The sequence below is a fragment of the Pelodiscus sinensis genome, chromosome 26 (assembly GCF_049634645.1).
Source record: "Pelodiscus sinensis isolate JC-2024 chromosome 26, ASM4963464v1, whole genome shotgun sequence".
Taxonomy (NCBI): Eukaryota; Metazoa; Chordata; order Testudines; family Trionychidae; genus Pelodiscus; species Pelodiscus sinensis.
The window spans coordinates 21,794,885-21,820,948 of NC_134736.1; the positions used below are offsets into that span (position 1 = coordinate 21,794,885).

Below are 26,064 nucleotides of genomic sequence, written 5' to 3' on the forward strand. Positions count from 1 at the left end.
CTGGATTGTCTAGCTTGGCCCTTCTACAAGTGTCAGGGCAAGTGCTAACCCAGGTGGGCAGCATCACAGGCCAGGGGCTGAAGAACCCAGGAGTACAGGGGTTGTCACAGGTACGTCTCATGGAAAAGGACCCCTGAGTGAAACCGGAGCTAGATCCATCCATGTCACAGCAGAAGATAAGAAGTTGGGCTCCTATCGTGGGTCCTTTTTGTTCCAGGATCTTTAGGGACGCTGCAGGGGCAGAGCCACAAAAAACAAACCACTTGAGTGGATCTTGGTCTAGCCTCTTACTTATGCTGCTTCCTCTCCCAGACAGTTCCTACACCCAAGGCAATAGCTCCGCAGCCAAATGTATGTTGTGGCGATTTCCCTCAGCCTAGAGCCAGCGCAGGGAGTCGAACAGGTTTCTTCACCTCTCTCAGAAGCTGTGAACACACATTCCCTGAGGCCTGGGCCTGAGACTGCCTGCCTTTCGTGCCGGGGGCAATAGGGAGAGCCTGGCAGCTGCTAGGACCAAACATGAGGGCAGCCGGGGAAGCAGCAAGATTCGGCCCCCTGCATCTCTATCCAGGCTGGTAGGTTCCATGGCCCCAGCACATCCCAGCCTCCTGCTGAGCCAGCCAGATAAGAGACCAAGCGCAGGTGGGCATCAGACACCCAGCAGGAGGCACAAAAACCTCTTCTCACCAGCCTGAGGACCAGGAAGCCAAAGCACAGGGAGTGGGAGGTTTCCAGGCTGAAGATGGCAGGGCCCCAGGCACAGCAAAGCCGCTGCCATGGAACTCAAACCCTCAGGCTTTTGGTCGCCAGTCAGATCCCTTCTCCCTCAGGCCATGCAGCCCCTGTTCCCTCAGGCAGCCCTTAGGAAGCACCATGGAGGCTCAGACCCACAGCAAATGGCCTGGAACATGCAGTATCCAGCAGGCAGGAAGGGCCATGGGGCCGGGGGCTGAGGAAGCCAGGGGAGAAGAGGGGGAGTTCTGGGAAACCCAGCGGCTGTGGGGAAGCAATAAGGGCCGAGTGCCCGGCAGCCACCTGAGGGGAAAGGTGCCCAGAGGGAGCAGGGCCAGCCAGGCCACCGGTGTCACGTCAGCCCTCAGGGCTCCTCCTCCTGCCCCCTGAGCTCAGACCTCCCTGGGCCCTCCTGGGGCTGCCTTGGCCTCCAGCAAAGCCCTAAAGTTCTGGCTGGGCTACTCCCCCCTCTCCTCCCCAGGCCCAAATGACTCAGGCCCTAGAGCCAGGGCTCAGGGCAGCTGGCCTGAGGGGACAAGCGCAGGGGCTGTACCCTGGAGCCCTGATGCGTGTGTGAGTAGGAGTGTGGGGAGGGGAAGCTCTGGGGCAGCCTCCCTGCAAATGCCATTTCTCTCCCCTGCCCTGTCGCAGAGGCTGCTGGTCCCAGGGCTTGGCTGCATCCCAGCTCCCTGGCTCCCATCAGCACTGGGCCTGGGGCAGGGAGACGCACGTTCAAACCCTGCTCTCAGGCACAGACTGTTCTTCTGGCCCCAGAGGGGCAGCACGTGGCCGGGTTTGTATCACACACATGTAGCGCCCCCTCTCCACCTGGTTACCTTCTTTTAGAGCCAATCTCCTTTCAGGTTCGGATGGATAGGTCTGGGTTCTTCTGGATCCCGCCACCTACTCAATTTTATTCTTTCTGATTGATGTACTTGGCGGTGCCTCCACCCCCCTCACTCCTTCCTAGCAGGGTTGCCAGGGCAGCTTGGGAGGAAAATTCTAGCCCAGGATAATCCCCACGTATTCGCCAGATAGTTGGAGACTCCCAGAAAATAACACAAACACATACACTATAATAAACACAATTATATTAAACAGGAGACAATTATAACAGAACAGGGTAAAACATTATTTTTAGGGTCACCGGTGCCCTGCAACTGTGAGGTTAGTGTCCCGTTGGTACGCGTACTTTGTTGGGGCCCTTGATGACTGTTGACCACACAATCCTTCTCTGCAGAGGTTTAGCAGTGGGGCTGACTAGGTCCAGTACAGCCCAAAGGACTCACAAATGGGAGAAGGCAGCAAATCCCTCCACAGTTTAATAGGCTGCAGGTAATAAAATCCCCAAACAAATTCCCTGACTTACTAACTAAAAATTGGTGCACTCACACACTCCATGAATGAGCCTCAGGTTGAGAGATGACTCAGTCTCTGCAAAGGGCTGCTCTCTTCTCACAGGGGTCCTCTTCAAGCAGGAACCAGGCTGCTTCGGTCCCAGAATTTCCCCTCACCGTGAAGGGGTGCAGGGCTCAAGATGCAGACCACACAACTGCACCAAAATTCAAAACTATAGCCTCCCAGGCCAGCCTCCAGACCCACCCAGCAGGCAGCAGCCCTGAACTTGCTGCTAGAGCCCAGCTGACCGTGCAGTGACTCTCTCACCCAGGGAGCTGGAGACAACTCAGCCTGGCTGGGGAAACCTCCCAGCAAACTCCACAACTGGGAATCAACAGGGGAGACATAAACCCAGCTGAGGGATCCTGCCTTCAGGTCCCTAGAGGCTAGTTCTCAGGGGGAACCCTGCATGCAGGCCTGGGGCTTACTAGCTCCTACACACTCAGTCCTCCCCTTTTCCTGGCTGGCTCCAGACTCCCCTCAACAATGGTCTCTCCTTCCCCCTGGGGGGGCATCTCACTCCCTGTGGGTTGCCGGGCAGACTCTGGCCCTGGTAGGGAGGGGGAGCCAAGGCAAACTCAGAGCCTCTCCCTGAGCTGCCAGCAGACAAAGCCCCGGGAATCCAAGTAATCTCCTTGGGGGTTACACACAAAATGTTGCGCTGCCCCTGCCTGTCAGTGTCTGAGCCTAAAGGTTTGTTCTCAAGGGGAGAAAGGCCCAAGCAGGGCGACGTTCAATGGCCAGTCACAGACACACAGAGACGTCAGACCCACCCGATTCCCAGCAGTGCGGGGGAGTCTGCAGGCGTGAGAGTCCCCCTGACACCCACCACTCGGCTGGGCCACTCGGCTTTCGGCTTTAGCCCTGCCATGTAGACATACCCACAGTGAAGAACAAAAGGGTGAAATGGTGCCTGCAGCCTTTCAGAACGACCCCCAGCCACCATCACCAAGTACCAACGTCACTGCTTATTAGAGAAGATCTCCTCACACAACCATAGCCAGTGGAGTGTTCTCGCGAGAGACACTGGAGGAAAAGGGGCGGCCCACATAAGGGTCCCAGTGATGGTGTATTCACCGTTCAGTCTGGCCTCAGGATGAGACGTGTTCGAGCCGAGGAGAGTAAAAACCCCTCGGGGATGGAGGACGTGGCTCAGCTGATTCTCAGCCGTCTAGGAACAGGCTGTTTTTCTAACTCAGCATTTTTCTACTGTGTTGAAACAAATAAACAAAACACAGTTTCCCTCCAGCTCTACCTCAAAGAGCATTTGGAAGAGGTGACCTAAGTCCCTGTAAATACCTTGCAAAACAAGCCAAGCTCCAGTGAGATGACCAGGCCACACCAGGTGCAAGCTCCGTTGCTGTCCAGCACAGTGGGCCCGTCAGGATTTCCCTGTGGTGGAGTGTGGCCGTGCCTTCCTGCTACAGGAGTCCAGTGGGGACATGCTACACGTTATCCTTTGGGAAGTGTCTCGTGTATAGTACAACACTAACAGCCTGTTGCCCCTGTTCTTACTTTGTATTGGAGGAGTTTGTGGATCAACATGGGGGGGGGGGGGGTGCTGTTATATTTGTGTTATAGATCTGTAGTATGTAAAATGAAAAGCCCCGTTTTAAATACAAATATCTGGACCACATTGCAGATCTCCTGTAAAGTTTTAGGGTGCATCTACACAGCACTCAACTCAAAATAAGCTATGCAATATGTGCTAAGCTATTTCAAAATACCTTATTTCATAATTTGGCACAATCTACACAGTGCCAAATTTTGACATAACTCACTATTCTGAAACACCCCTTAACGCTTGTGGAAGGAGTGTTACCAGGATGTCAGAATAAGCCACATGTTATTTTGAAATCTATTTCAGAATAATGGGCTGCTTCAATAGATGCAGAATAGCTATTTCGGGATAGCTGCAGGATCCTGAAATAGCTCCTCCGTGTAGACGTACCCTTAGAAAGCAGCAAGAATTAAAGTAAGCCCTCAGCAGGGGAGAGGAAACTGAGACTTGCGTTTTGTGGTACATGTGGGGCTTGGACAAAAGCTATTGGTGTTGTTTTGGAACATGTCACAGCTTAGGAAATCTAACAGCAGTATTCTCCAAAGGAACTTCAATGAAAATGCCCATATTAAGGGAAATACCCACATGGACTCAGGGAGACAGGCTGAAAGTCGTGTTCCATACTCAATAGAAACAAATAACGTTTTCTTCAAAAGTTGTTTGTACAGAAGTAACAAGACTCATGTTTAAATATGAATGTTCATGGCACACGTCCCAACAAGCGCCCATGACCTCAGTGTTGGTGCACGAGACCAAACTCCCTCTGCTCATGGATGAAAACTCTTAGGCTGTGTCCAGACTCCATGCCTCCGTCGACGGAGGCATGTAGATTAGCCAGATCGGAAGAGGGAAATGAAGCCGCGATTAAAATAATCGCGGCTTCATTTAAATTTAAATGGCTGCCCCGATCTGCCGATCAGCTGTTTGTCGGCAGATCGGGAGAGTCTGGACGCGATGCCCCGACAAAGAAGCCTTTCTTCATCGACACAGGTAAACCTGGTTTCACGAGGCTTACCTGTGTCGATGAAGAAAGGCTTCTTTGTCGGGGCATCGCGTCCAGACTCTCCCGATCTGCCAACAAACAGCTGATCGGCAGATCGGGGCAGCCATTTAAATTTAAATGAAGCCGCGATTATTTTAATCGCAGCTTCATTTCCCTCTTCCGATCTGGCTAATCTACATGCCTCCGTCGACGGAGGCATGGAGTCTGGACACAGCCTTAGTGAGACACTAGCTACAAGTGCTGCCGGCTGCCCCACAGTCACAGGGGAAGGCAACTATGGCTCCTGTGGCGGGAGCTCTGGCTGGAGACCCCAATGAGATTACAGGACACAGACTGGTACAAACCGCTCCCTGCTGCTGACCAGCTTATCCCCAATCACCTCCCCCGGTCCCCAAACTCTGATTGGTTAATTCTGTGTCCTACCACATCCACCTCCACCTGTCCCCAGCCCGGCTGTTAGTTCTGCCCCTGCCCAGCCCCCGTCTCTGCCCATTTGCTCCTCCTGCAGCCCCAGGGGTTCTTCCCCTTCCCATCCCTGGGACTGCAGCGAGGGAGGGGGAGGAGCTTTCAGCCATCGCAGGGTACGTCTACACTACAGCGCTAGTTCGAACTAACTTAGTTCGAATTAGTTAATTCGAACTAAGCTAATTCGAACTAACGCGTCTAGAACTAAAAACTAGTTCGAATTAGCGTTTTGCTAATTCGAACTAGCAAGTCCACATTGAGTGGACCCTGAACAGGGCTTAAGGATGGCCGGAAGCAGTGCCGGCAGGGCATCAGAGGAGGACGTAGAGCATGGAGATGCTGTCTCAGGCTAGCCGAGGGCTGCGCTTAAAGGGTCCCGACCCCCACCCCGGACAGACAGTTCTCAAGGGTTCCCCGCTTACAAACCAGTCCTGGCTTGGAGTGCCCGAAGTACCCACACTGGGGGCACATCACAGCACTGCCATCTGGGGAGAGGGGGCAATCGGGGGGCTGCAGGAGAGCTTCCACCCCCAGAAGCCCGCAGAGCCAGCCCAGTCCTCCCCATAGGGGGCTCGTGCCCCATTCCTCCCTCACCTCCTTCCACTTACCCTTCCCTAGCCCCCCTTCTTATTGATGTACAAAATAAAGGACATGTGTGTATTTAACAAAACTCGGGGAAACTGGGAAAAGGAGGTGGGAGAGGGGAAGAGAGAGGGTGGGAGAGGGGAGGGGGAAAACTGGGAGGAGGGAGCTGAAAGGGGGAAGCAAGGGAAAGGAGGGGGTGGGGAAACTGAAGGATCAGGGGTGGGGGTCTCGCTGGGTCGACCGCCTCCCAGTACGGAGAGGGAGGGGGCCTCGGCGTCCCCGGGGGGATGGGGTGGAGGGTGCGGAGGTTGAGGTGGGGGGTGTGGACATTGAGGAGGAGGTTGCGGGGGTTGAGGAGGGAGAGGTGGGAGGGGGAGCAGGAGTGGGAGGAGGGACAGCAGTTGGGGGGACAGCTGGTGCAGGATCAGCACGGGGCACCATGCTCTGCAGCAGGAGCTGCAGGTTGGTGCTCAGCCCTCGGAGCTCAACCAGCAGCTCGTGGCGGACCTGCAGGTCTTCCCGCATCCACGACCGTAGTGTGCGGTGCACGGCTCGCAGGGCCCCAAGGTGCTGGTCCCAGTATTCCTGCTCCGTGCTGGCAGTCCGGAGCAGGCCGCGGGTGCGGGAGCATGTCCCAGGCGGGGTGGTGCGCCCGGCACGAGCAGCTGGTGCAGCTGTAGAGAAAGAAGAGAAGGGGTCAGTTCTCCCTGGGGACGCAGAGGATGATGCCCAGCCCCCTCCCCAACTCCGCAACGTGAGGGTGACCATGTCCTGCACCGTCACAGCCGCTGTGCTTGTACAGAGGCCATGGTCAGGATGTCTGGCTCTCCCCGGGACTGGGACCTGCCCCAAGACTGCACCCATGTCCCTGTGCCATGTATAGTGTGGCCGGGGCGGCGGGGGGGAAGGGGAGATGTCCCCTGCCTCCGTGTAGAGGGGACATGTGAAGGGAAATCATCCTGCTGGGTCCTGCCCCGGGGTCGGGAGCATGTCACGTCTCTTTGCACAAGCATGTGCCTATTGGGCAATGGCCCCTGGGTGTCACACAGCTGGAGCCACCTGCCCAAGGGTGGCATGGCACGTGCTCGCACGTGCACAGGTGTCTGCGTGATCCGTGGAAGGCATGGCCCATGCGCGCGGTCCCTGGTCTCCCTCCCACCTCCCCCCCGAACTACTTAATTCAAACTACTTACCTGGTACGGTCTCCCTGGACGACACTGCTGGCGGTGGCCCTTCTGGTGTGCCCAGGTCAGGGCCCTCTGGTCCCGGCTCGATGTCCCCCGGGCTGGCACGGACCGCCCTGCCCCCCAATAGTTGGTGGAGGGCAGTGAAGTAGGGGCAGGTGGCAGCCCCTGCAGCGGCGCCGCCTCTTGTGGCCCTGGCGTACGCCTGGCGCAGCTTTTTAATTTTAATGCGCACCTGCTCCTGGGTGCGCCTGTGTCCCCTGCTGGCCATGGCAGCTGCTATGTGCCCATAGACGGCCGCATTCCTCCTCCTAGTGCGGAGATCATGGACGTTGGGGGCCTGCCCCCAAACCTCAATGAGGTCCATGACCTCCGCACTAGTCCAGGAGGCCGCGCGCCATCTACGGCCCCTGGCTGGTCCCTGGGTGCTGGGGGACTGGGCAGGGGATGTGTCACTCGCACTGGCCGCCTGGCTCATGGTGGGGCAGAGACTCCTGGCAGGGCTGGCTGACTCTAGTGCCGTCTGGCCAGAGTCTACCCCTTTAAGGGCCCGGGGCTGGGGGAGAGGAGAAGAGTTTTCCTGGTTGTGCCCAGAGAGGCCACCAGGGGGAACCTGGGAAGGGCTAGCCTCCCACTAGTTCGAACTAAAGGGCTACACAGCCCTTAGTTCGAACTAGCTAGTTCGAACTAGGCGTTAGTCCTCGTAAAATGAGGTTTACCTAGTTCGAACTAAGCGCTCCGTTAGTTCGAATTAAATTCAAACTAACGGAGCGCTAGTGTAGCACCTAGGAAAGTTAGTTCAAACTAACGTCCGTTAGTTCGAACTAACTTTGTAGTGTAGACATACCCATAGAGATGAGGAGCCAGGGGCTGGGTGAGGAGAGTCCTGTGAGGTCACAGAACCTGGGCTGTGTGAGGTCAGAGAGGCTGATTTCAGGGGCACAGGCTGAGCGAGGATCCCAGCCCCACCCAGAGCCAGGGTCGGATTCTCTCCCCAGGGAGGGAGCCCGGTGGGAAAGTGAAGATCGGGGCCTCATCACCAGCATCGATAAACGTCACCTGCCCCCGGCCACAGTCCAGACAAACCTGGATCCTGTGGGGGGAGCTCAGGGGCAGGGGGGTCACAGGGGAGGTGAGAGCCTGGAACTGACCCCCCCACCGCTGCACAGCCCAGATCCCTCCCTCAGGGCTACGGCTGATCCCTCCCTTCCTGCTCACAGACTCTCTGGCCACCCCCACAGCCCAGTGTTGCCCATCCCCCACCTCCACCTCCCAGCAATGTCTCCCCGAGGTGAACCCCTCACGGCCCAGCACACAGGACACAGAGTCAAATCTCTCCGGGTTGTTGGGCAGTGGCTGCCGTGGAAGTTCCCATCTCACATGTTTCCCATCCTCAGACAGGATGAGTCGGGGATTCGCCGTGTCTGGATCCAGAGTCACCGTCGCTGGGGAGAGAGAATCAGGGCGTGAGGGGCAGAGCTCAGCCCTGGGGGCGGCTGGGGCCATTTCTCACCCTCCCCAGCAGCCCTGTTGTGGCTGGGACAGGCCTGGGCCCCAGGGAGCTGCCTCTGCCCTGGGCCCTGAGACTGAGCCGAGCTGTCACTGCAGCACCTCAGCCTGGGCAATGGGACCCGGTTCGTCAGTTTCTCATTTGTGTGCAGAGGCTGCAGCCTCCTGCCCCCAGCTCGGGCTGCTCCACCCCCAGGGCCAGACCCAGAGCAGGAGGGTTCGGGGAAAGGGGGGGCAGAGGAGGCAGGTTCCAGCTTTGACCCCCAGAGGGAAACTCCCTCCCCTGCTGCCGCCTCCACCCCCCGCCCAGGGCACAGAGGGGAGGGGGCAGCGCGGGGGAAGAGCCGCCTCACCCCAGAGAGCAGGGCCTGGGCATTAGTCACCCCCAGGGCAGTGGAGGGTCCAGGGCTCCTCAGGGCAGCCGGGCTCAATGGGGGGAGCCCAGCTCTGGCTTCTGGCCTGGCCGGGGGCAGGGCTCTGGGGAAGGGGATCTGGGGTGGGGTCACTGGAAGGGGCAGCACAGGGCAGAGGCTGGTGCCCAAGGAGGGGCTGCGCTGATCAGCTGCCCCGACACAAAGCGCAGCCCCTGCCTGCAAAGCCCCCTGCCCGCAAACTGTGCCCATAGTGAGAAGTGGGGGGGGTCCGACCATCCCATTGCTTAAAGGGGCAGGACACGGCCCCTCGTCCTTCTGACCCAGTGCTCCTGGGGCTCCTCACCGCTCAGTGGGCAGGTTTGGGCTCTGCCTGTCGTGGTCACTGGGGTTTTGGTCGGTGACTTGAGCTACAAGCTCAGGAAGGTGTTTTCAGTCTCTCTTGAAACCTCACCCTGTCTGAAAGCTCCCAGGGACTTTCCTCCTGATCCCTCCAGTGCAGAGGGCAGAGTGTCTGGTGGGGGAAGGGAGAAGAAAGGTGAGATTTCAGGAGTCCGTATTGCCCACGACATCCCCAATCCTAACACACAGACCTGGGTTTTTGTTACAGCAGACAAGGGTGGCCCGTGATTACGTCATGGCAAGTGAGGGCTGTGCAGGCGGGGGCGCCCATCGCACCTTCACCTGGGGTGTCAGCTGCCACAGCCGGCCTCAGGCCGCTCTTGAGAGCAAAGACACACTTGGGTACGTCTACACTGCTGAGAACATCGAAGCTGGTGCTGTCGATCTCCCAGGGTTTGAATTAGCTGTCAAGTTCAGCAGAGCGCTCTTCCCTCTGCTGCTATGTGGACAGCGCCAACAGCCAAGTTAAGCTACTTCAACTGCAGCTCTGCAATGAACACAGCAGAAGTTGTGTAGCTTAATTTGACTTTGTCCCGCAGTGTAGACGTACTCTCAAGTATTTAATATAAAAATGTTGGACGCCTCCTACTTCCTCTCTCACTCAGGCCTCTCCCCACAATGGAACCAACATTTGTGGGACGGCAAGCGGGCGCCATTCTCACCTCACAATTCAACAGAAACCTCATCTAACTAGGAGCAAACGACCAGCATCGGTCTCTTTCCATGGCCTCAGACACTTCACTTACTCTCCCCTCCCCCATCCCTTCTCGGTACCTGTGAACTGCCTCAGTGTCTCTGACAGCGCAGTCGTTTGCCGGGAGAAACCCCTGACTCGCTTGCCCAGTTCAGGAGAAATCTCCTCTGGCGGCTGGAACGGCCCCGTCTCACACCTGGGGATAGACAACGTCACATGGGGACACTGCACCGAGTGACTCAGTTCTCCAGCTCTGGCCAGTGAGTCGCTGCCCCGCTGGGCCTGGAGTTCAAATCCTCCTGTTCTCCCAGCCCCAGAGCAGGGGCAGCGCAGCCCTTGGCCCTGCAACGTCCCCTCAAAGGTCCCATGAACAGTCTGCAGCTCTGGCCTGGGGAGACCAGCTGGGGCACAAAAGGGGAATTGAGTCTCCACGGCCAACTCACCCCTTGGCCCCCAGGCGCTGAGGGGCAGGAGGTTCCCAGGGGAAGGGCTGGAGGAATCTGCCCATTAGGGACTAGACTGAGACACCAGCTCCCCTCTCCCCAGCCCATTCCCACAGGTCTCCAAACAGCCCTCGGGTGGGACAGACTCTGGGTCCCTGCTGCCCTGGGCTGAATGTGCCCAGTGCCCAGCAGTGACAGGTCCATGTCCCACCCCACAGCCCTGAGGCAGCCAGTTCCCAGGGAGGTGACAGCTCCAGGAAACACTTGAGCTCAGACTGTGCCCTGAATGGGGAATTCCAGAGTCTGCTGGGCCAGGGGAGAGCCGCAGGCTGACGCTGATCAGAGATTTGTGCCCAGCCTGTGACCTTCCCCTCACATCTGGCTGCAGGGTCCTGGGGAGATGTGGTGCCAACATCAGCTCCAAGCTCTTTCCCTGCGCTGGGCAGTGTGAGGGGAGTGAGAGACACCTACCTGCTCAAGGTGCTTCTGACGTCCTAGAGGGGAGAGAGAGAAAAGAATCTCAGCCCCATCAGATGGACACAGGGGACCTCTGAGAAGGGATTTTACAAACATGGGAAGAAGAGGCCCTGCCCTGACCCCAGGGCCATGGAACCCCTGAGTGAATGGGGCTTTGTCACCTCTAAGGGTATGTCTACACTACAAAGTTAGTTCGAACTAACGGACGTTAGTTCGAACTAACTTTAATAGGCGCTACACTAGCGCTACGCTAGTTCGAATTTAATTCGAACTAGCGGAGCGCTTAGTTCGAACTAGGTAAACCTCATTTTACGAGGATTAACCCTAGTTCTAACTAGCTAGTTCGAATTAAGGGCTGTGTAGCCCCTTAATTCAAACTAGTGGGAGGCTAGCCCTCCCCAGCTTTCCCTGGTGGCCACTCTGGCCAACACCAGGGAAACTCTATGCCCCCCTCCTGGCCCCGGACCCGTTAAAGGGGCACGGGCTGGCTACGGTGCCCGTGTCAGGTGCAAGCCTGCCAGCACCCAGCCAGCAGACCCTGCACCTGGCACGGATCGAGCCAGCCACCCGATGCCGACCCAGCCCTCCCCCTCTTCCCGGGACCAGGCTGGCGGCTCCCGGGAGCTTGCCCGGGACCGCAAGAGGCAGGCACCCACCTGGGCTAGTGCGGACATCGTGGACCTTGTCCACGATCTCTGCACTAGGCACAGGAAAGTGGCCAGCTTGGGCAGGACAGCTGCCAGCCTGGCCACCCAGGAGCAGGTGTGCATGAAAATCAAGGTGGTCCACTGAGACCCCCGACCCTGAGCCCTGACCTTACAATGGCCATCCTGGGTCAGACCAAAGGTCCATCTAGCCCAGTAGCCTGTCTGCCAACAGCAACCAACCCTAGGGACCTTGGAGGGGATGGACCGAAGACAGTGACCAAGCCATTTGTCTCGTGCCATCCCTCTCCAGCCTTCCACAAACCTTAGGCAGGGACACCACTCCTACCCCCTGGCTAATACCACTCCATGGACCCAACCTCCATGACTTGATCTCACTTCCCTTTAAACTCTGTTCTAGTTCTAGCCTTCACAGCCTCCTGCAGCAAGGAGTTCCACAGGTTGATTGTTTGCTTTGTGAAGAAGAACTTTCTGTTACTAGTTTGCAGTCTGCTACCCATTCCTTTCCTTTGGTGTCCTCTAGTCCTTCTATTATGGGAACTAATGAAGAACTTTTCTGTATGCACCCTCTCCACCCAACTCCTGCTTTTAGAGACCTCTATCCTGTCCCCCCTCCGTCTCCTCTTTTCTAAGCTGAGAAGTCCCAGTCTCTTTAGCCTCTCTTCATATGGGACCTGTTCCCAACCCCTGATCATTGTAGTTGCCCTCCCCTCTCCCAGCCTCTCTCTTCCCCTCTCCCACCTCCTTTTCCCAGTCTCCCCCAGTTTTGTTCAATAAAGACAGATTCCATTTTTGAACACACGTGTCCTTTATTTTGTACATCAAGAAAAGGGGCTAGGGAAGGGTAAGTGGAAGGAGGTGAGGGAGGAATGGGGTACGAGCCCCCGATGGGGAGGACTGGGCTGGCTCTGTGGGCTTCTGGGGGTGGAAGCTCTCCTGCAGCCCCCCAATTGCCCCCTCTCCCCAGATGGCAGCCTGCGGCAAGTGCAGCCGGGCTGATGGCCGAGTGGTGTGATGTGCCCAGTGTGGGCACTCAGGGCACTCCAAGCCAGGACTGGTTTGCAAGCGGGGCACCCCTGAGAACTGTCTGTCTGGGGTGGGGGTAGGGTCCCTTTAAGCACAGTCCTCGGCTAGCCTGAGACAGCATCTCCACGCTCTAAGTCCTCCTCTGATGCCCTGCCGGCACTGCTTCCGGCCATCCTTAAGCCCTGTTCAGGGTCCACTTAATGTGGACATGCTAGTTCGAATTAGCAAAACGCTAATTCGAACTAGTTTTTAGTTCTAGACGCGTTAGTTCGAATTAGCTTAGTTCGAATTAACTAATTTGAACTAATTTAGTTCGAACTAACTCTGTAGACGTACCCTAATAGCTCTGTGCCTGTAACTCTGCAAAGCACAACAGTCACTCGCATGGCAGCAATGCACCCGCCGAGTTCCACCCAGATCTGACGGCTGGACCCCAGCGCTTGTGATTCAGGAGCCTCCCTCCCCTGTGTGGGGAGCTGGGATGTTTCTCCCTCAGTCTCACCTGCAGGAATTCACTCGCTGGCTTCTGACACGTCCCCTCCAGCTCACTGATCCGCTCACTGATACGGGAAATCTGTGCGGAGAGTTTCCTGACAGTGTCAGTCTGGAGCCTCCCAATCTCCTCGTCCAGCTTCTCCAGCTGGGCCAGCAGGAGTCGCTCTTGTTCCTCCAGGAACTGACGCAGCTGCTGGAACTCGGCCACAACCTTCTGCCTCTCAGCTTGTGTCTGTTTCTGTATGAAAAATAAGGAAGTACACCATGGCTACCCTCACTAGGGGGATATGGATGGAGCCTGATGCCCTTTCACAGAGTGGTCCCAGAATCCCATGAAGGGCATTTCTGTATCTGACATAAATTAAGTTTAATGGAGATTGCCTGTCTCCTAGAACTGGAAGGGACCTTGAAAGGTCATTGAGTCCAGTCCCCTAACTTCACAGCAGGACCAAATACTATCCCTGACAAATTTTTGCCCCAAATTCCTAAATGGCCCCTGCAAGGATTTAACTCACAACCCTCAGGCTAATGCTCAAGCTACTGAGCTATCCCTTCCCCTGGAGAGACATGGTTGGGATAGTGAGTGATGGAAGGCCTCAGGGATTCAGCTCCAAAGCAGCAGGGGACAGGACTCGGCACTAGAACTTAGTGAAATTTTCTGAATCAAATTTTTTCAAGGAATACTCAGATTTGTTGACAAAGAAACATTTATTGCATTACTGACAGTGTCACCTGGTTAGTTTGCTACTGAAATAAATACATGAAAAATCAAAATATTTTCATTACTTTTTGCCTGGATTTTAAAATTTGACCTATTTTTGCAATTGGCCTTTCTTTTTATAAAAATATTTTAAGGGAACAGTCAAAATGGAAATAAAACATTTTTATTTTTGTCAACAAAATTTAATTTGACCAAGCAAAAAAAATCAAATTTGTGATTTACTAATAATTTTGAAAAATATAGAATGTTTGGTTCAACCTATAGACAAGAACACGTTAACATCCCTAAAGGGAAAAAGTTCCAGTGGGGTTTTGTTCTAGCTCAAGGCATTTTCTAATTCAAAATTCTGTTAGTTCATAAATATAAATTATTGCTTGTGAAGTGAGTTTAATTAAGCTAATAGTTAATATACTATAGATAAGAAACAGTAGTTTATGGCAGTGGATTTCAACCTGTCGTCTGTGTACCCTGGGGTGCAGTCTATGGACCATGTCTGCAAAAGACACAGACTGAAAAAGACTGGACAGAATGTAACTGTTCTCAGAGACAATAGAGTTTCAACGTGGTCACGATTTGAAATTCCCAATGGGGTCCACAAATGCATGAAGGTGGAAAGCTTCTGATTTACGGTCCAGTCCTAAGGAGGAATTCTGCTAAAACTATTATTTGTGATTTCTTTGCGATCATTCCCCAACTGATCGAGATAAACCATAACTGGGTCTCTAGATTGTCCCTGCCCCTTCTTAGTGCTCTGATTCAGCATGCCCCTCCCTTCGGCTTGTTACAAAGGCAGGTTCATAATGACAGGCGCCTACCAGATACTCCTGGCTTCTCTTCTCTCTGCTCACTTTCAATCCCAGCAGCGTTTCTCTCTTTGCTCTCAGAGTCTTCAAATGGGCCAGGAGCCTTACCTGGAGAAACCAAAAGTGACAGGAGCGGCGCTATTTTTATTGTTAGGAATAGAGAAAGGGTGATGAGACATTTACCTCCCCCCCTCCCCCGCATCCTCCTTCTGTTCTGAAATGTAATTTGTCCTTTTCATATGTGTTCGGTTTTTTTAATTGTATCTGTTGATATATATGGTTGTGACAATTTTCTTCCACTATTTGATCTGAGGAAGTGGGTCTGGCCCACGAAAGTTCATCACCTAATAAACCATCTTGTTAGTCTTTAACGTGCTACATAGTCCTGTTTTTTGTTCCAGCTACTGATAATTGTGTGACTGGGTAAGTTAGATTGAGCATGGAAGGACATAGGGAGGCACCAGGTACAGATTGTGAGCCAGAGAGGAGTGGCAGAACATCTCAATAAGAAATGTCTTGGTACCAACTGACTCCCCAAAAACTAATGTACATACCTACCTAGGTGCAGGACTGGGTCAAAGTTGACAGCATGAAGGATAGTAAGTAAACCTGCAAAGTGAGGGGTGGTAACTAGGCAACAGAGGGTGGCAACCTGGTATGAAAGAAGTGATGTAAGTTGTTTGTACGTGTCTATAAAAGGGAACTGCAAAGTGTGAGTGCTGACCGACCTAGGGCAGAGGTTGCACTAGGCAGCTGAAACAGCAAATGTCATTGCCAAGACATACAGAATTCACAGTGGCTTAGAGTCAAGACTTTCTGCTAACAACTGTTAATGCCTGGCATTTGGCAATAAACCTGCTCGACTGGTTTCATCCTTACCTGAGTCTGTCATTTCTGGGGGCCCTCAAAGGTCTACTGTGTTGACCCAGTGCACAGAGTTTAGCGCTTTACATGGAGGGAGCACACACACAGACACAGCTGAAAGTTTATCATCACCATTGGAGTAGAAAACCTGTCAGGAAGCTACTGGGACAAACCCCAAACCCTGACTGACGGCAACTGGGAGTGTTTTCTTTTCAGAGGGTTTGAAATTGTCAGACCTTGTTACTCTATTGAGTCACACCAATAGGAAACTGGTGTCACATACTCAGAAGCTGCAAGTGGTGGAGGAGGGGGACTCGCGGAGAGGGAGCTGGAGGAGAGGAAGGCCACAGCGAGCATCAGGGCCCACCAGAGAGGATGCGGGAAGTGGAAGAGCAGAAAGGAGGGCCTCATCCTGACAGGTGCAGGGTGGAAACCTGGACCAGTGGCCGCCCATGATAACCCAACTATGGTGATTGCTGGCGTTGACAAACACAACCCACTTTGCCCATCCCCCATTTCCACTCCTGCTTCTTTCTTTATCTACCTGCTGCGTGTTGTCTTCGTTAGGCTGTGGCTGTGGCTGTGAGCTCTCATTGCCTGGCTAGTCCATAGGGTGCTCTCTGCCATCAGTGCTTTCTGCTCATTAGCAATTACTGTCATTGTCATTAATGTCGATACGGAAGCTTTGTGGACACAAGGTTCCCCCACTGAACTCTACAGCGGTAATTCCCAAAGAGAAATCTGCATGACTGGGGGTATGTCTACACTACAAAGTTAATTCGAACTAACGGACGTTAGTTCGAATTAACTTTGATAGGTGCTACACTAGCGCTCCGCTAGTTCGAACTTAATTCGAACTAGCGGAGCGCTTAGTTTGAACTAGGTAAACCTCATTCTACAAGGACTAAGCCTAGTTCGAACTTACTAGTTCGAATTAAGGGGTGTATAGCCCCTTAATTCGAACTAGTGGGAGGCTAGCCCTCCCCAGCTTTCCCTGGTGGCCACTCTGGCCAACACCAGGGAAACTCGTATGCCCCCCTCCCGGCCCCGGACCCCTTAAAGGGGCATGGCCTGGCTACGGTGCCTGTGCCAGGTGCAAGCCTGCCAGCACCCAGCCAGCAGACCCTGCACCTGGCACGGATCGAGCCACCCACCCGATGCCCCCCAGCCCTCTCCCTCTTCCTGGGACCAGGCTGGCGGCTCCTGGGAGCTTGCCCAGGACCGCAAGAGGCAGGAATCCGCCTGGTCCAGTGCAGACATCGTGGACCTCGTCCATGACCTCCGCACTAGGCACAGGAAAGCGGCCGTCTAGGGCAGGAGAGCTGCCAGCCTGGCCACCCAGGAGCAGGTGTGCATGAAAATCAAAATGGTCCACTGAGACCCTCGACCCTGAGCCCTGAGTTTACAATGGCCATACTGGGTCAGACCAAAGGTCCATCTAGCCCAGTAGCCTGTCTGCCAACAGCGGCCAACCCTACGGACCCTGGAGGGGATGGACCGAAGACAGTGACCAAGCCATTAGTCTCGTGCCATCCCTATCCAGCCTTCCACAAACTTCGGGCAGGGACACCACTCCTACCCCCTGGCTAATACCACTCCATGGACCCAACCTCCATGAATTGATCTCACTTCTCTTTAAACTCTGTTCTAGTTCTAGCCTTCACAGCCTCCTGCAGCAAAGAGTTCCACAGGTTGACTATTTGCTTTGTGAAGAAGAACTTTCTGTTATTAGTTTGAAGCCTGCTATCCATTCCTTTCCTTTGGTGTCCTCTAGTCCTTCTATTATGGGAACTAATGAAGAACTTTTCTGTATGCACCCTCTCCACCCCACTCATGCTTTTATAGACCTCTATCATATCCCCACTCCATCTCCTCTTTTCTAAGCTGAAAAGTCCCAGTCTCTTTAGCCTCTCTTCATATGGGACCTGTTCCAAACCCCTCATCATTGTGGTTGCCCTCCCCTCTCCCACCGTCTCTCTTCCCCTCTCCCACCTCCTTTTCCCAGTCTCCCTCAGTTTTGTTCAATAAAGAGACATTCTATTTTTGAACACAATTGTCCTTTATTTTGTACATCAGGAAGGGGGGCTAGGGAGGGGTAAGTGGAAGGAAGTGAGGGAGGAATGGGGTACGAGCCCCCGATGGGGAGGACTGGGCTGGCTCTGTGGGCTTCTGGGGGTGGAAGCTCTCCTGCAGCCCCCCGATTGCCCCCTCTCCCCAGATGGCAGCCTGCGGCAAGTGCAGCCGGGCTGATGCCCGAGTGCTGTGATGTGCCCAGTGTGGGTACTCCGGGCACTCCAAGCCAGGACTGCCTAGCAAGTGGGGAACCCTGAGAACTGTCTGTCTGGGGTGGGGGTCGGGTCCCTTTAAGCACAGTCCTCGGCTAGCCTGAGACAGCAGCTCCACGCTCTAAGTCCTCCTCTGATGCCCTGCCGGCACTGCTTCCGGCCATCCTTAACCCCGGTTCAGGGTCCACTCAATGTGGACATGCTAGTTCGAATTAGCAAAATGTTAACTCGAACTAGTTTTTTAGTCTGGATGCGTTAGTTCGAATTAGCTTAGTTTGAATTAACTAATTTGAACTAAGTTAGTTTGAATTAGCGCTGTAGTGTAGACATACCCTGGGACTCTCTCCCTGTGGCTCAGGAGACATGGATGGGGTAAGATGCTGGTCACAGGGTGGCTGGCCCTTTAAAGGGCGGCCCTCTCAGCAGTGTTCCCTGTACGCTGTGTGCGTGGGCAGCCACCCAGAAGAGAGTCAAATGCCGCTCAGCTGATTAGCAGAGTGTCCATAGCTGGCAGCATGTGTTTCTATTGGTGGTGCACATCCACACATGCCTTGGTGCACAGAACAAAATGTATTCCACACATGAAAAAATGAGAAGTAACATTGGTTCTCAGCCCCACCCGTGACAGCCCATTCTCCTCCCAGGTGGGGATAATGAAGGGTGGGGTGAGGGGGTGATGTGATCCAACCCAGCCTTGGGTAGGTAATAGAAAGGCCGGTGGAGAAGGCACAGGAGGAGGCACTGGGTCTTGTTCAGGAAGATAAGGCCACACTCCAAACTCAAAGTCCCGAGAGTCCCTCCTGGGAGAGCAGGGCTGTTACTGGCTACAAAAAATGCCACTGAGAGTTATTTTGGGGAATTCAAGAGAAAAACTGAGGCAGGGCTATCCCATGCTACGAGTGGCCCTGTGGAGGCGGTGCCTCTGCTGCAGTGCCCCATTGCCAGGCTGTCCCTACTTCCTGCCTGATTCTACTAGGCAGATTTGCAGGACGGAAGCTCCACTCCAGTGCCCCTCCTAAGTCCCATGAGGATAAGGATGCATGAGGAGCTCTGCGAGAAAAGGGTGAAGGGGATGTATGCTTAGAGCACAGCCCTAGTTGCATCCTCCTGCTCCCTCGGCCCCAGGGACAGGAGCATGGACATGGTGTTTATAGCCTCAGGAGGTGGTGGACATGAGGAGGGGCAGAGCAGGGGGATCAATCAGTGCCCAGAACTCTGGTATGGGAAGCAGGAGGGGTGGGGTGCGGGTTCTTCACTCCCCTTCACTCCAATGTGTAGGCCTCAAGTTGTTTGAGAGCCACAAGTTTCTTGTTGCATAAGCCTGTGGAATTTCTGGGAAACCTACTTAGGCCTGAAATTCCTTGTTCCTCTCCAGGGGAGGCTCACTGAGGGTATGTCTAGAATACATGGCTCTGTCAACAGAGCCGTGTAGATGAGTTAACTAGACATAGGAAAATGAAGTGATGATTTAAATAACGGCCGCTTCATATACAGCAAAATGGCTGCCGCGCAGTGCTTGAATGTACCCTGAGGCTACGTCTACACTGGCCCCTTTTCCGGAAGGGGCATGTAAATTTCACCAGTCGTCGTAGGGAAATCCGCGGGGGATTTAAATATCCCCCGCGGCATTTAAATAAAAATGTCCGCCGCTTTTTTCCGGCTTTTAAAAAAGCCGGAAAAGAGCGTCTAGACTGGCCCCGATCCTCCGGGAAAAGTGCCCTTTTCCGGAGGGTCTTATTCCTACTTTGAAGTAGGAATAAGACCCTCCGGAAAAGGGCACTTTTTCCGGAGGATCGGGGCCAGTGTAGACGCTCTTTTCCGGCTTTTTTAAAAGCCGGAAAAAAGCGGCGGACATTTTTATTTAAATGCCGCGGGGGATATTTAAATCCCCCGCGGATTTCCCTACGACGACTGGTGAAATTTACATGCCCCTTCCGGAAAAGGGGCCAGTGTAGACGTAGCCTGAGTGACTGTCTGGGGCTGAAGGTAACCCTAAAGCCGGGGGAAGCGCATTTCTGAAGCCTCTGCTTATTTAGGAATAAAAGGGTTTGTTTGTGATGTAAACAGGGGCTGAACTGCTGCTTGCTATCAGCCAGCTAAAAGGAGGGCCGTGTCTAGACTGGCCACTTTTTCCAGAAAAGCAGCCGCTATTCCGGAAAAACTTGCCAGCTGTCTACACTGGCCGCTTGAATTTCTGCAAAAGCACTGACGATCTCATGTAAGATTGTCAGTGCTTTTGTGGAAATACTATGCTGCTCCCGTTCAGGCAACAGTCTTTTTCCGAAAAACTTTTGTGCAAAAGGGCCAGTGTAGACAGCAGAGATTTGTTTTCCACAAAAAAGCCCCAATCGCGAAAATGGCTTTCAGGGCTTTTTTGCGGAAAACCACGTCTAGATTGGCCACGGATGCTTTTCCGTAAAAAGTGCTTTTGCGGAAAAGTGTCCTGCCAATCTAGACACGCTTTTCCGAAAATACTTTTAACGGAAAACTTTTCCGTTAAAAGCATTTCTAGAAAATCATGCCAGCGTAGAGGTAGCCCAGTTGTTTAGCTCTGCAAGGTAACTAACTGTTATGTAAATACAGCTCAGGAGAGAATCCGAGGTGTGGCTATGTAAATCCCATTCAGCCAGGGCTGATGGAGGGTCAGTGTTGGAATGGAATGTGGAGAATTGTATATAATTTGGGACTGTTGTGGGGGTCACTAATCATGCTACCCCTAAATGTGGGAACTGTAAAACATGCCACCAGTGCTTGCAGGAGAGACACCACCATCATGGTAAGAGGTCTCGGAAGAACAAGCCTCCTCTCTTCTGGAGTTGAGTGAACCAAGCTAGGGGGAAGAGTTAAAGGGCTTGAGTCAGCTTGCTTCACATCTGCCGGGTGTGAGCTGTAAGACTGGTCTAGCCTGCACCTTTCCCCTCTTTGTTTTAAGAACAGATCTAAAGCAGACTCCCCGGCTATGTCTACATTGACATGATTTTCTAGAAATGCTTTTAATGGAAAAGGTTTTCTGTTAAAAGTATTTCTGGAAAAGCGTGTCTAGATTAGCAGGATGCTTTTCTGGAAAAGTGTCTGTGGTCAATCTAGATGTGCTTTTCTGCAAAAAAGCCCCGATTGCCATTTTTGCGATCGGGGCTTTTTTGCGGAAAACACTACTGTGCTGTCTACACTGGCCCTTTTCCGGAACAGTTTTCCAGAAAAAGACTTTTGCCTGAATGGGAGCAGCATAGTTTTTCCAGAAAAGCACTGATGATTTTACATTAGATTGTCAGTGCTTTTCCGGAAATTCAAGCGGCCAGTGTAGACAGCTGGCAAGTTTTTCTGGAAAAGCGGCTGAGTTTCCGGAATAACTTGCCAGTGTAGACACAGCCCCTGAGGAGACTTTTCTTTTGCTAGTTCAGTGAAAGCTGGATTCATTTGCCAATCCAGCTGGTGGCTAAAGAGCTGAAATTGCTGGTTTGACTGACAGCCAGGCCTATTGCAGCCAGTGAAGTGGGGCAACCAGCGGCGTGGCATGAAGCGGTGGCAGGCGAGGAGCGGCGACCGGCGGCAGCAGACGAGGAGTGGTAGCAGGTGCTCAGTAGAGCGTCCAGAGGCATGGGACGATACAGCTGGTGGGGCACGGCGGAGTTTCGTATAAGGTGTCCCCTATCTATTCCCCCACCCCCATTTCTACCCAGGTTGGGAGGTGAAACCCTGCAGGTGAACTTTGGGACTCTGGGTGGCACAGACCAGGGACAGAGACTTTTGGGGTGTTGGACTCTTTGGACTTCGGGTGATTCTTGGCTTGGAGGGGGCGGCTTGGCCTATGTTTGGGTTATGAACTCTGTTTGTGGTGTTTTCCCCAAGTTAATGCCGTATGACTTCTCTCTCTGTTTCATTAAATGTTTCTTTCCTACACTCAGACTCAGTGCTTGCGAGTGGGGAAACATTGCCTCTCAGAGGCGCCCAGGGGTGCGTGAATTTCCCAGATAACTGGGTGGGGGCTCGAGCCGGTTCTATGTGAGATGGACCCCAAGATATTGAACCCAGCCCTGGTTACTGCCAGGCCCACCCGGCAGAGGGGTTACATAAAGTGACAGCTGGACATTTCCCTACCTGGAATTCTTCAGCAGCTTCCTCTGCAGGAATCACGGTGTGACCTCTGTGCCTCTTGGATCTGTCACACACCAGGCAGATGGGGATTTCATCCTCTTTGCAGAAGAGTTTTAGAGGTTCCCTGTGCTTCTCACACAGTCTCTCTGGGTCTGGTTCTCTCCCTGACTGCAACAGAAGTTCTCTGGCTGCATCCACAATATTCCTCAGCTGCCTGTTCAGCCTGAGCTTCCCCTGGGGAAAGGTCTGTCTGCACTGAGGGCAGGAGACATCTGTAGCGAGTTCCCCCCAGCACTGGGTGATGCAGGCTCGGCAGAAACTGTGATCACAGTCTAGAGACACCGGGTCGTTCAAACAATCCAGGCAGAGGGAACAGGTAATTTCATCCTGGAGCATTTTTGCTGGATTCGCAGCAGCCATGGCTTCTCGTTCAGGAAAGAGACCAGAGAGGAGTTTAGTTTCACTTGCTTCTGCTCAGAAATCAGCTGGTTGAACTTTATGTCTGGGTGTTGTCTTTCTGGGTGTGTGCTCATGTTATTTCTTTTTTTGAAGCCTGTATGGAGCCTTTGAATGAAGTGTGATGAGTCCAAACTGATAGTCACTCCTCCGAAACATCTGCCAGGCCACAAGCTTTGGGCTGAACACTCGGGGCTCGTCTACACTGGCCCCTTTTCCGAAAGGGGCATGCTAATTTCACAGGTCGTAATAGGGAAATCCGTGGGGGATTTAAATGTCCCCCGCGGCATTTAAATAAAAATGTCCGCCGCTTTTTTCCGGCTTTTAGAAAAGCCGGAAAAGAGCATCTACACTGGCCCCGATCCTCCAGAAAAAAAGCCCTTTTCCGGAGGATCTCTTATTCCTACTTCAAAGTAGGAATAAGAGATCTTATTCTAAAAGCCGGAAAAAAGCGGCGGACTTTTTTATTTAAATGCCGCGGGGGATATTTAAATCCCCCGCGGATTTCCCTATTACGACCTGTGAAATTAGCATGCCCCTTTCGGAAAAGGGGCCAGTGTAGACGTAGCCTCAGTGAGAAAGGGGTAACAAGTGACTGGAGGTTTCACTGCCTGGCATGGGGATCTAATGGAGCAGTCTGGGACAGAGGGCGACAATCACAGCTACGGACTCTTATTGCCTCTTCCCTACCTGGCCCTTCAGCTCTTTAACTCCCTTGTCTCTCTAGTGCCCCTGTAACCCACTGGTGAGTGTGTGCAGCTGATACTGTTCTAAAGTGGTGAAAATTTATCATGAACTGTGGCATGGTGGCCTGTGCTTTGCGGCGTAGGGGTCTCTAAATTCAGTCCTGGGTGCACTGGCCCAGAGAGCAGTTGTCACCCGTGTGCTTAGCCTGGCGGTTGCTGTGTCTGTTCCCTGCACAGTCTCCCCGACTCTCATGCACACTGGCTTATGCAAGCGACAGTGGGTGTGAGGGCAGCTGGTGCTGGGGCTCTGAGGACAGACAAGGGGTCCTGGGAGAGTCTGGGGAGCAGCCCCTGGGCCCAGCCATGATGAGACAGGAGCTTGGCAGGGAGGTGGCTGGTTGCATGGGGCTGCCCTACAGCTGGGTACCATGGTGAAGATCTTTAATGCCTTGTACTGGGGAACTCATGTGTCCTGCAGCTGGGTTCCAGGAGCTGGAATTATTGTCTCTCGGGGACAGGCATCGCTGCTCCTTGCCAGGCTGCAGAACAGGGGGCTGGAGATTTGCAGTGTCAGTCATGTGCCTATTCACTGCTGTTTCCTGTGCCTGGGACCTGCAGCCAGGACTCGGGGGCAGCAAGAGACTGAATCCCTTAGGGAATCTGGGGAGCAGCACCTGTACTGGGAAAGGTGCTTCTGGAGAAGCAGCTGGTACCTTCACCAGCAGCCGGATACAACGCTGTCCTTGGCTGCACTTACCCCGCACTGAGACACGTGGTCACCCTGGTACAAAGCAAACTATTGACAAGCAAACTATTGACATGGCTGTGAGCTTCCTTCCAACCTGTTTTGCTTCTCCTTGTGTAGCCAGACACAAAACCCCATCTTGTTTTTCCACGAGCCCCATCTTGTTTCCCCCCCCCCCCCCCCAGAGAGCAAGAGAAAGGCAGTCAGCCTTTGATGCCCTGGGAACACAGGTTTGCTGCCTGTCCCTGACTCTACCATAAACAGAAACCAGACAGTAAATGGGCTAGCTGACGACCCGGGGCCTCCCGTTGCCCTGATGGCTAGTACCAGTAATTGACACGCCTGCACTGTCCCAGGAGAGGAATCTTCGCCCATCACATACCAGAGGTGCCCATTGTCTGCATTTTCCCAGGTGTAAATTATGCTTTGCACCCTTCGTGGGAAACTTGGTGTTCAAAGCCATTTTTCCTAATTGGCCACTTAAAACCAGGAAGAAGCCTACATGACCCAAGGGGTATAAAAAGAGGTTCAGCCGCCCACCCCATTTGAGCTCCAATCATCTATACCTGCTGGCAGGTATTGATTGTCTCCCGAGGTCTGTGGGACGCCCAACCTCGCCCTACTTCTTCCCAAGGGATTGAGAGAAAGACGCTGGCCACGCCAAGTCTGGAACGCAGGGGTGAGAATATATACCTGCTATGTGTCTATTTTGCATGCATTTAATAAGAGCTCAAAGAACCAAAGGTTTTCATGGTACCTGTAAGTGACTTATTAGTGTAATTTCTGTCCTGTCCTTTGTAGTGTCTGTGTTATCTGTAACACAGTAGTAGCATTTAACAGCTAAGTTTACCCTATAACAATAAAATAGTAACTGTTTAAGCTTTAACCTAACTCCTTCAGTTGCTGTAACAGAACCAAGCACAATTTAAAAAGAACTTCAGCCGGTCATAAGGGACTCACTGCCCTGACCGTCGGCTGACACCTTGACAGCCAGATGCTGTCAGCGCTGATGGCTGGGCTCAGGTAGAGGGTGTCACTGCTGGTGGGGGTTTTGTTGGGGAACATGTTGCCTGAGAATTGCAGTCACACCAGTTAGACACACGCGACAGGCAGTTATTTGGAGGCAGAGGAAGTGGTGGCATTCAAGAGCTATGAGGGGGAGGCTGGAGAGACGGATCCCTCAGCCCAGGTTCCCTGCAGCTGCCCTCCACTCACCCCTACTGAGACTGTTTGTATCTGCAGGCCTTTCCCAGTTCTATGACTTCACATTCCCAGCCCCAGGGACAATCCAGCATTGGGCTCCTCTGCAGCCTGTTCTACTCAGAAATGAAAGGAAGCTGCACAGTGTCACAGGGAGGATTGGAACCAGGGTCTCCAGCACAGACACCTGAGGCCTTAGCCACTCAGCCCCACTGCTTGAGGGGAAAAGCACCAAACCCCTGCTCCTTGGTGCTTCTGTCAGACCAGGAGCTTCCTGGCCACGTCCCCGCCCCATGTGCAAACCAGCCTCCCAGGGGGGAGCAGGGCTGGGGGGGGGGGGCAGATCTGGGACAGGGGGATGCTGAGTGGAAGGATGAAGAGATGCAAAGTAGAATCTGGGGGTGGGGCTGGGGAGTGATGGGGGAGTCACAGAGCTGTGAGCAGGGCCAGAGGAAGCAGCAGGGGCAGGAGCTGGGTCCAGCCCCACTAGGATAAAATTGATGCAGGGGAGTGTAGACTGTAAAACCTACAGTGGATTGTAAAACTTAAGGGGGTTTACAATCCAGAGGATCAATGTTTGTTGCACTTCTCCCTCCCACCAACCCTGCCAAATCTCATATGGCAACTCTACAGTCCTAGCGGCTGGCGGAGATTTGCATAGAATCATAGAATCATCGTGTCCCTATCTAAGTTATATTTGCCTAGTTTATCAATAAGAATATCATGCGAGACCGTATCAAATGCCTTACTAAAGTCTAGGTATATGACATCCACTGCTTCTCCCTTATCCACAAGGCTCATTATCCTATCAAAGAAAGCTATCAGATTAGTTTGGCATGACTTGTTCTTCACAAACCCATGCTGGCTATTCCCTATCACTTTATTACCTTCCACGTGTTTGCATATGATTTCCTTAATTACCTGCTCCATTATCTTCCCTGGGACAGACGTTAAACTGACCTGTCTATAGTTTCCTGGGTTGTTCTTATTCCCCTTTTTATAGATGGGCACAATATTTGCCCTTTTCCAGTCTTCTGGAATCTCCCCTGTCTGCCATGATTTTTCAAAGATGATAGCTAAAGGCTTAGGCATGTTAGAGCCTCTGCCCTTTGAGCTGTAGCCTTCTGTGCCCAGGGGGACAGAGACTGTCAGGGCTAGAGGGAAATGGTTGTGCTTTGGAATGCAAAGGTGTTGTCTGA

General features: G+C 53.4%; 2 protein-coding genes across 2 annotated transcripts in view; both read right to left on the reverse strand.

The window, feature by feature from the left end:
• LOC112545764 (zinc finger protein RFP-like) overlaps positions 1 to 26,064 on the reverse strand; it is a 151,913-nt gene that overhangs the window by 54,542 nt on the left and 71,307 nt on the right. The window lies entirely within an intron of this gene.
• On the reverse strand, positions 7,418 to 22,198 carry LOC142820486 (zinc finger protein RFP-like). Its single transcript, XM_075909488.1, has 7 exons — positions 21,782 to 22,198; positions 14,547 to 14,642; positions 13,018 to 13,248; positions 10,819 to 10,841; positions 9,985 to 10,100; positions 9,263 to 9,322; positions 7,418 to 8,373 (listed from the first exon to the last, which is right to left on the reverse strand). The coding sequence occupies exons 1-7, from the start codon at positions 22,196 to 22,198 to the stop codon at positions 7,862 to 7,864; spliced, it is 1,455 nt and encodes a 484-aa protein (XP_075765603.1). The 3' UTR covers positions 7,418 to 7,861.

Excerpts from the sequence above, each read along its gene's own strand:
- LOC142820486 (XM_075909488.1), bottom strand. The coding sequence starts at position 22,198 with ATGGCTGCTGCGAATCCAGCAAAAATGCTCCAGGATGAAATTACCTGT. Across the intron at positions 13,249-14,546 it reads AGAGAAGCCAGGAGTATCTG|AAACAGACACAAGCTGAGAG; the intron begins GTAGGCGCCTGT and ends TTTTTCATACAG. Across the intron at positions 9,323-9,984 it reads GACACTGAGGCAGTTCACAG|ACACTCTGCCCTCTGCACTG; the intron begins GTACCGAGAAGG and ends TTCCCCCACCAG.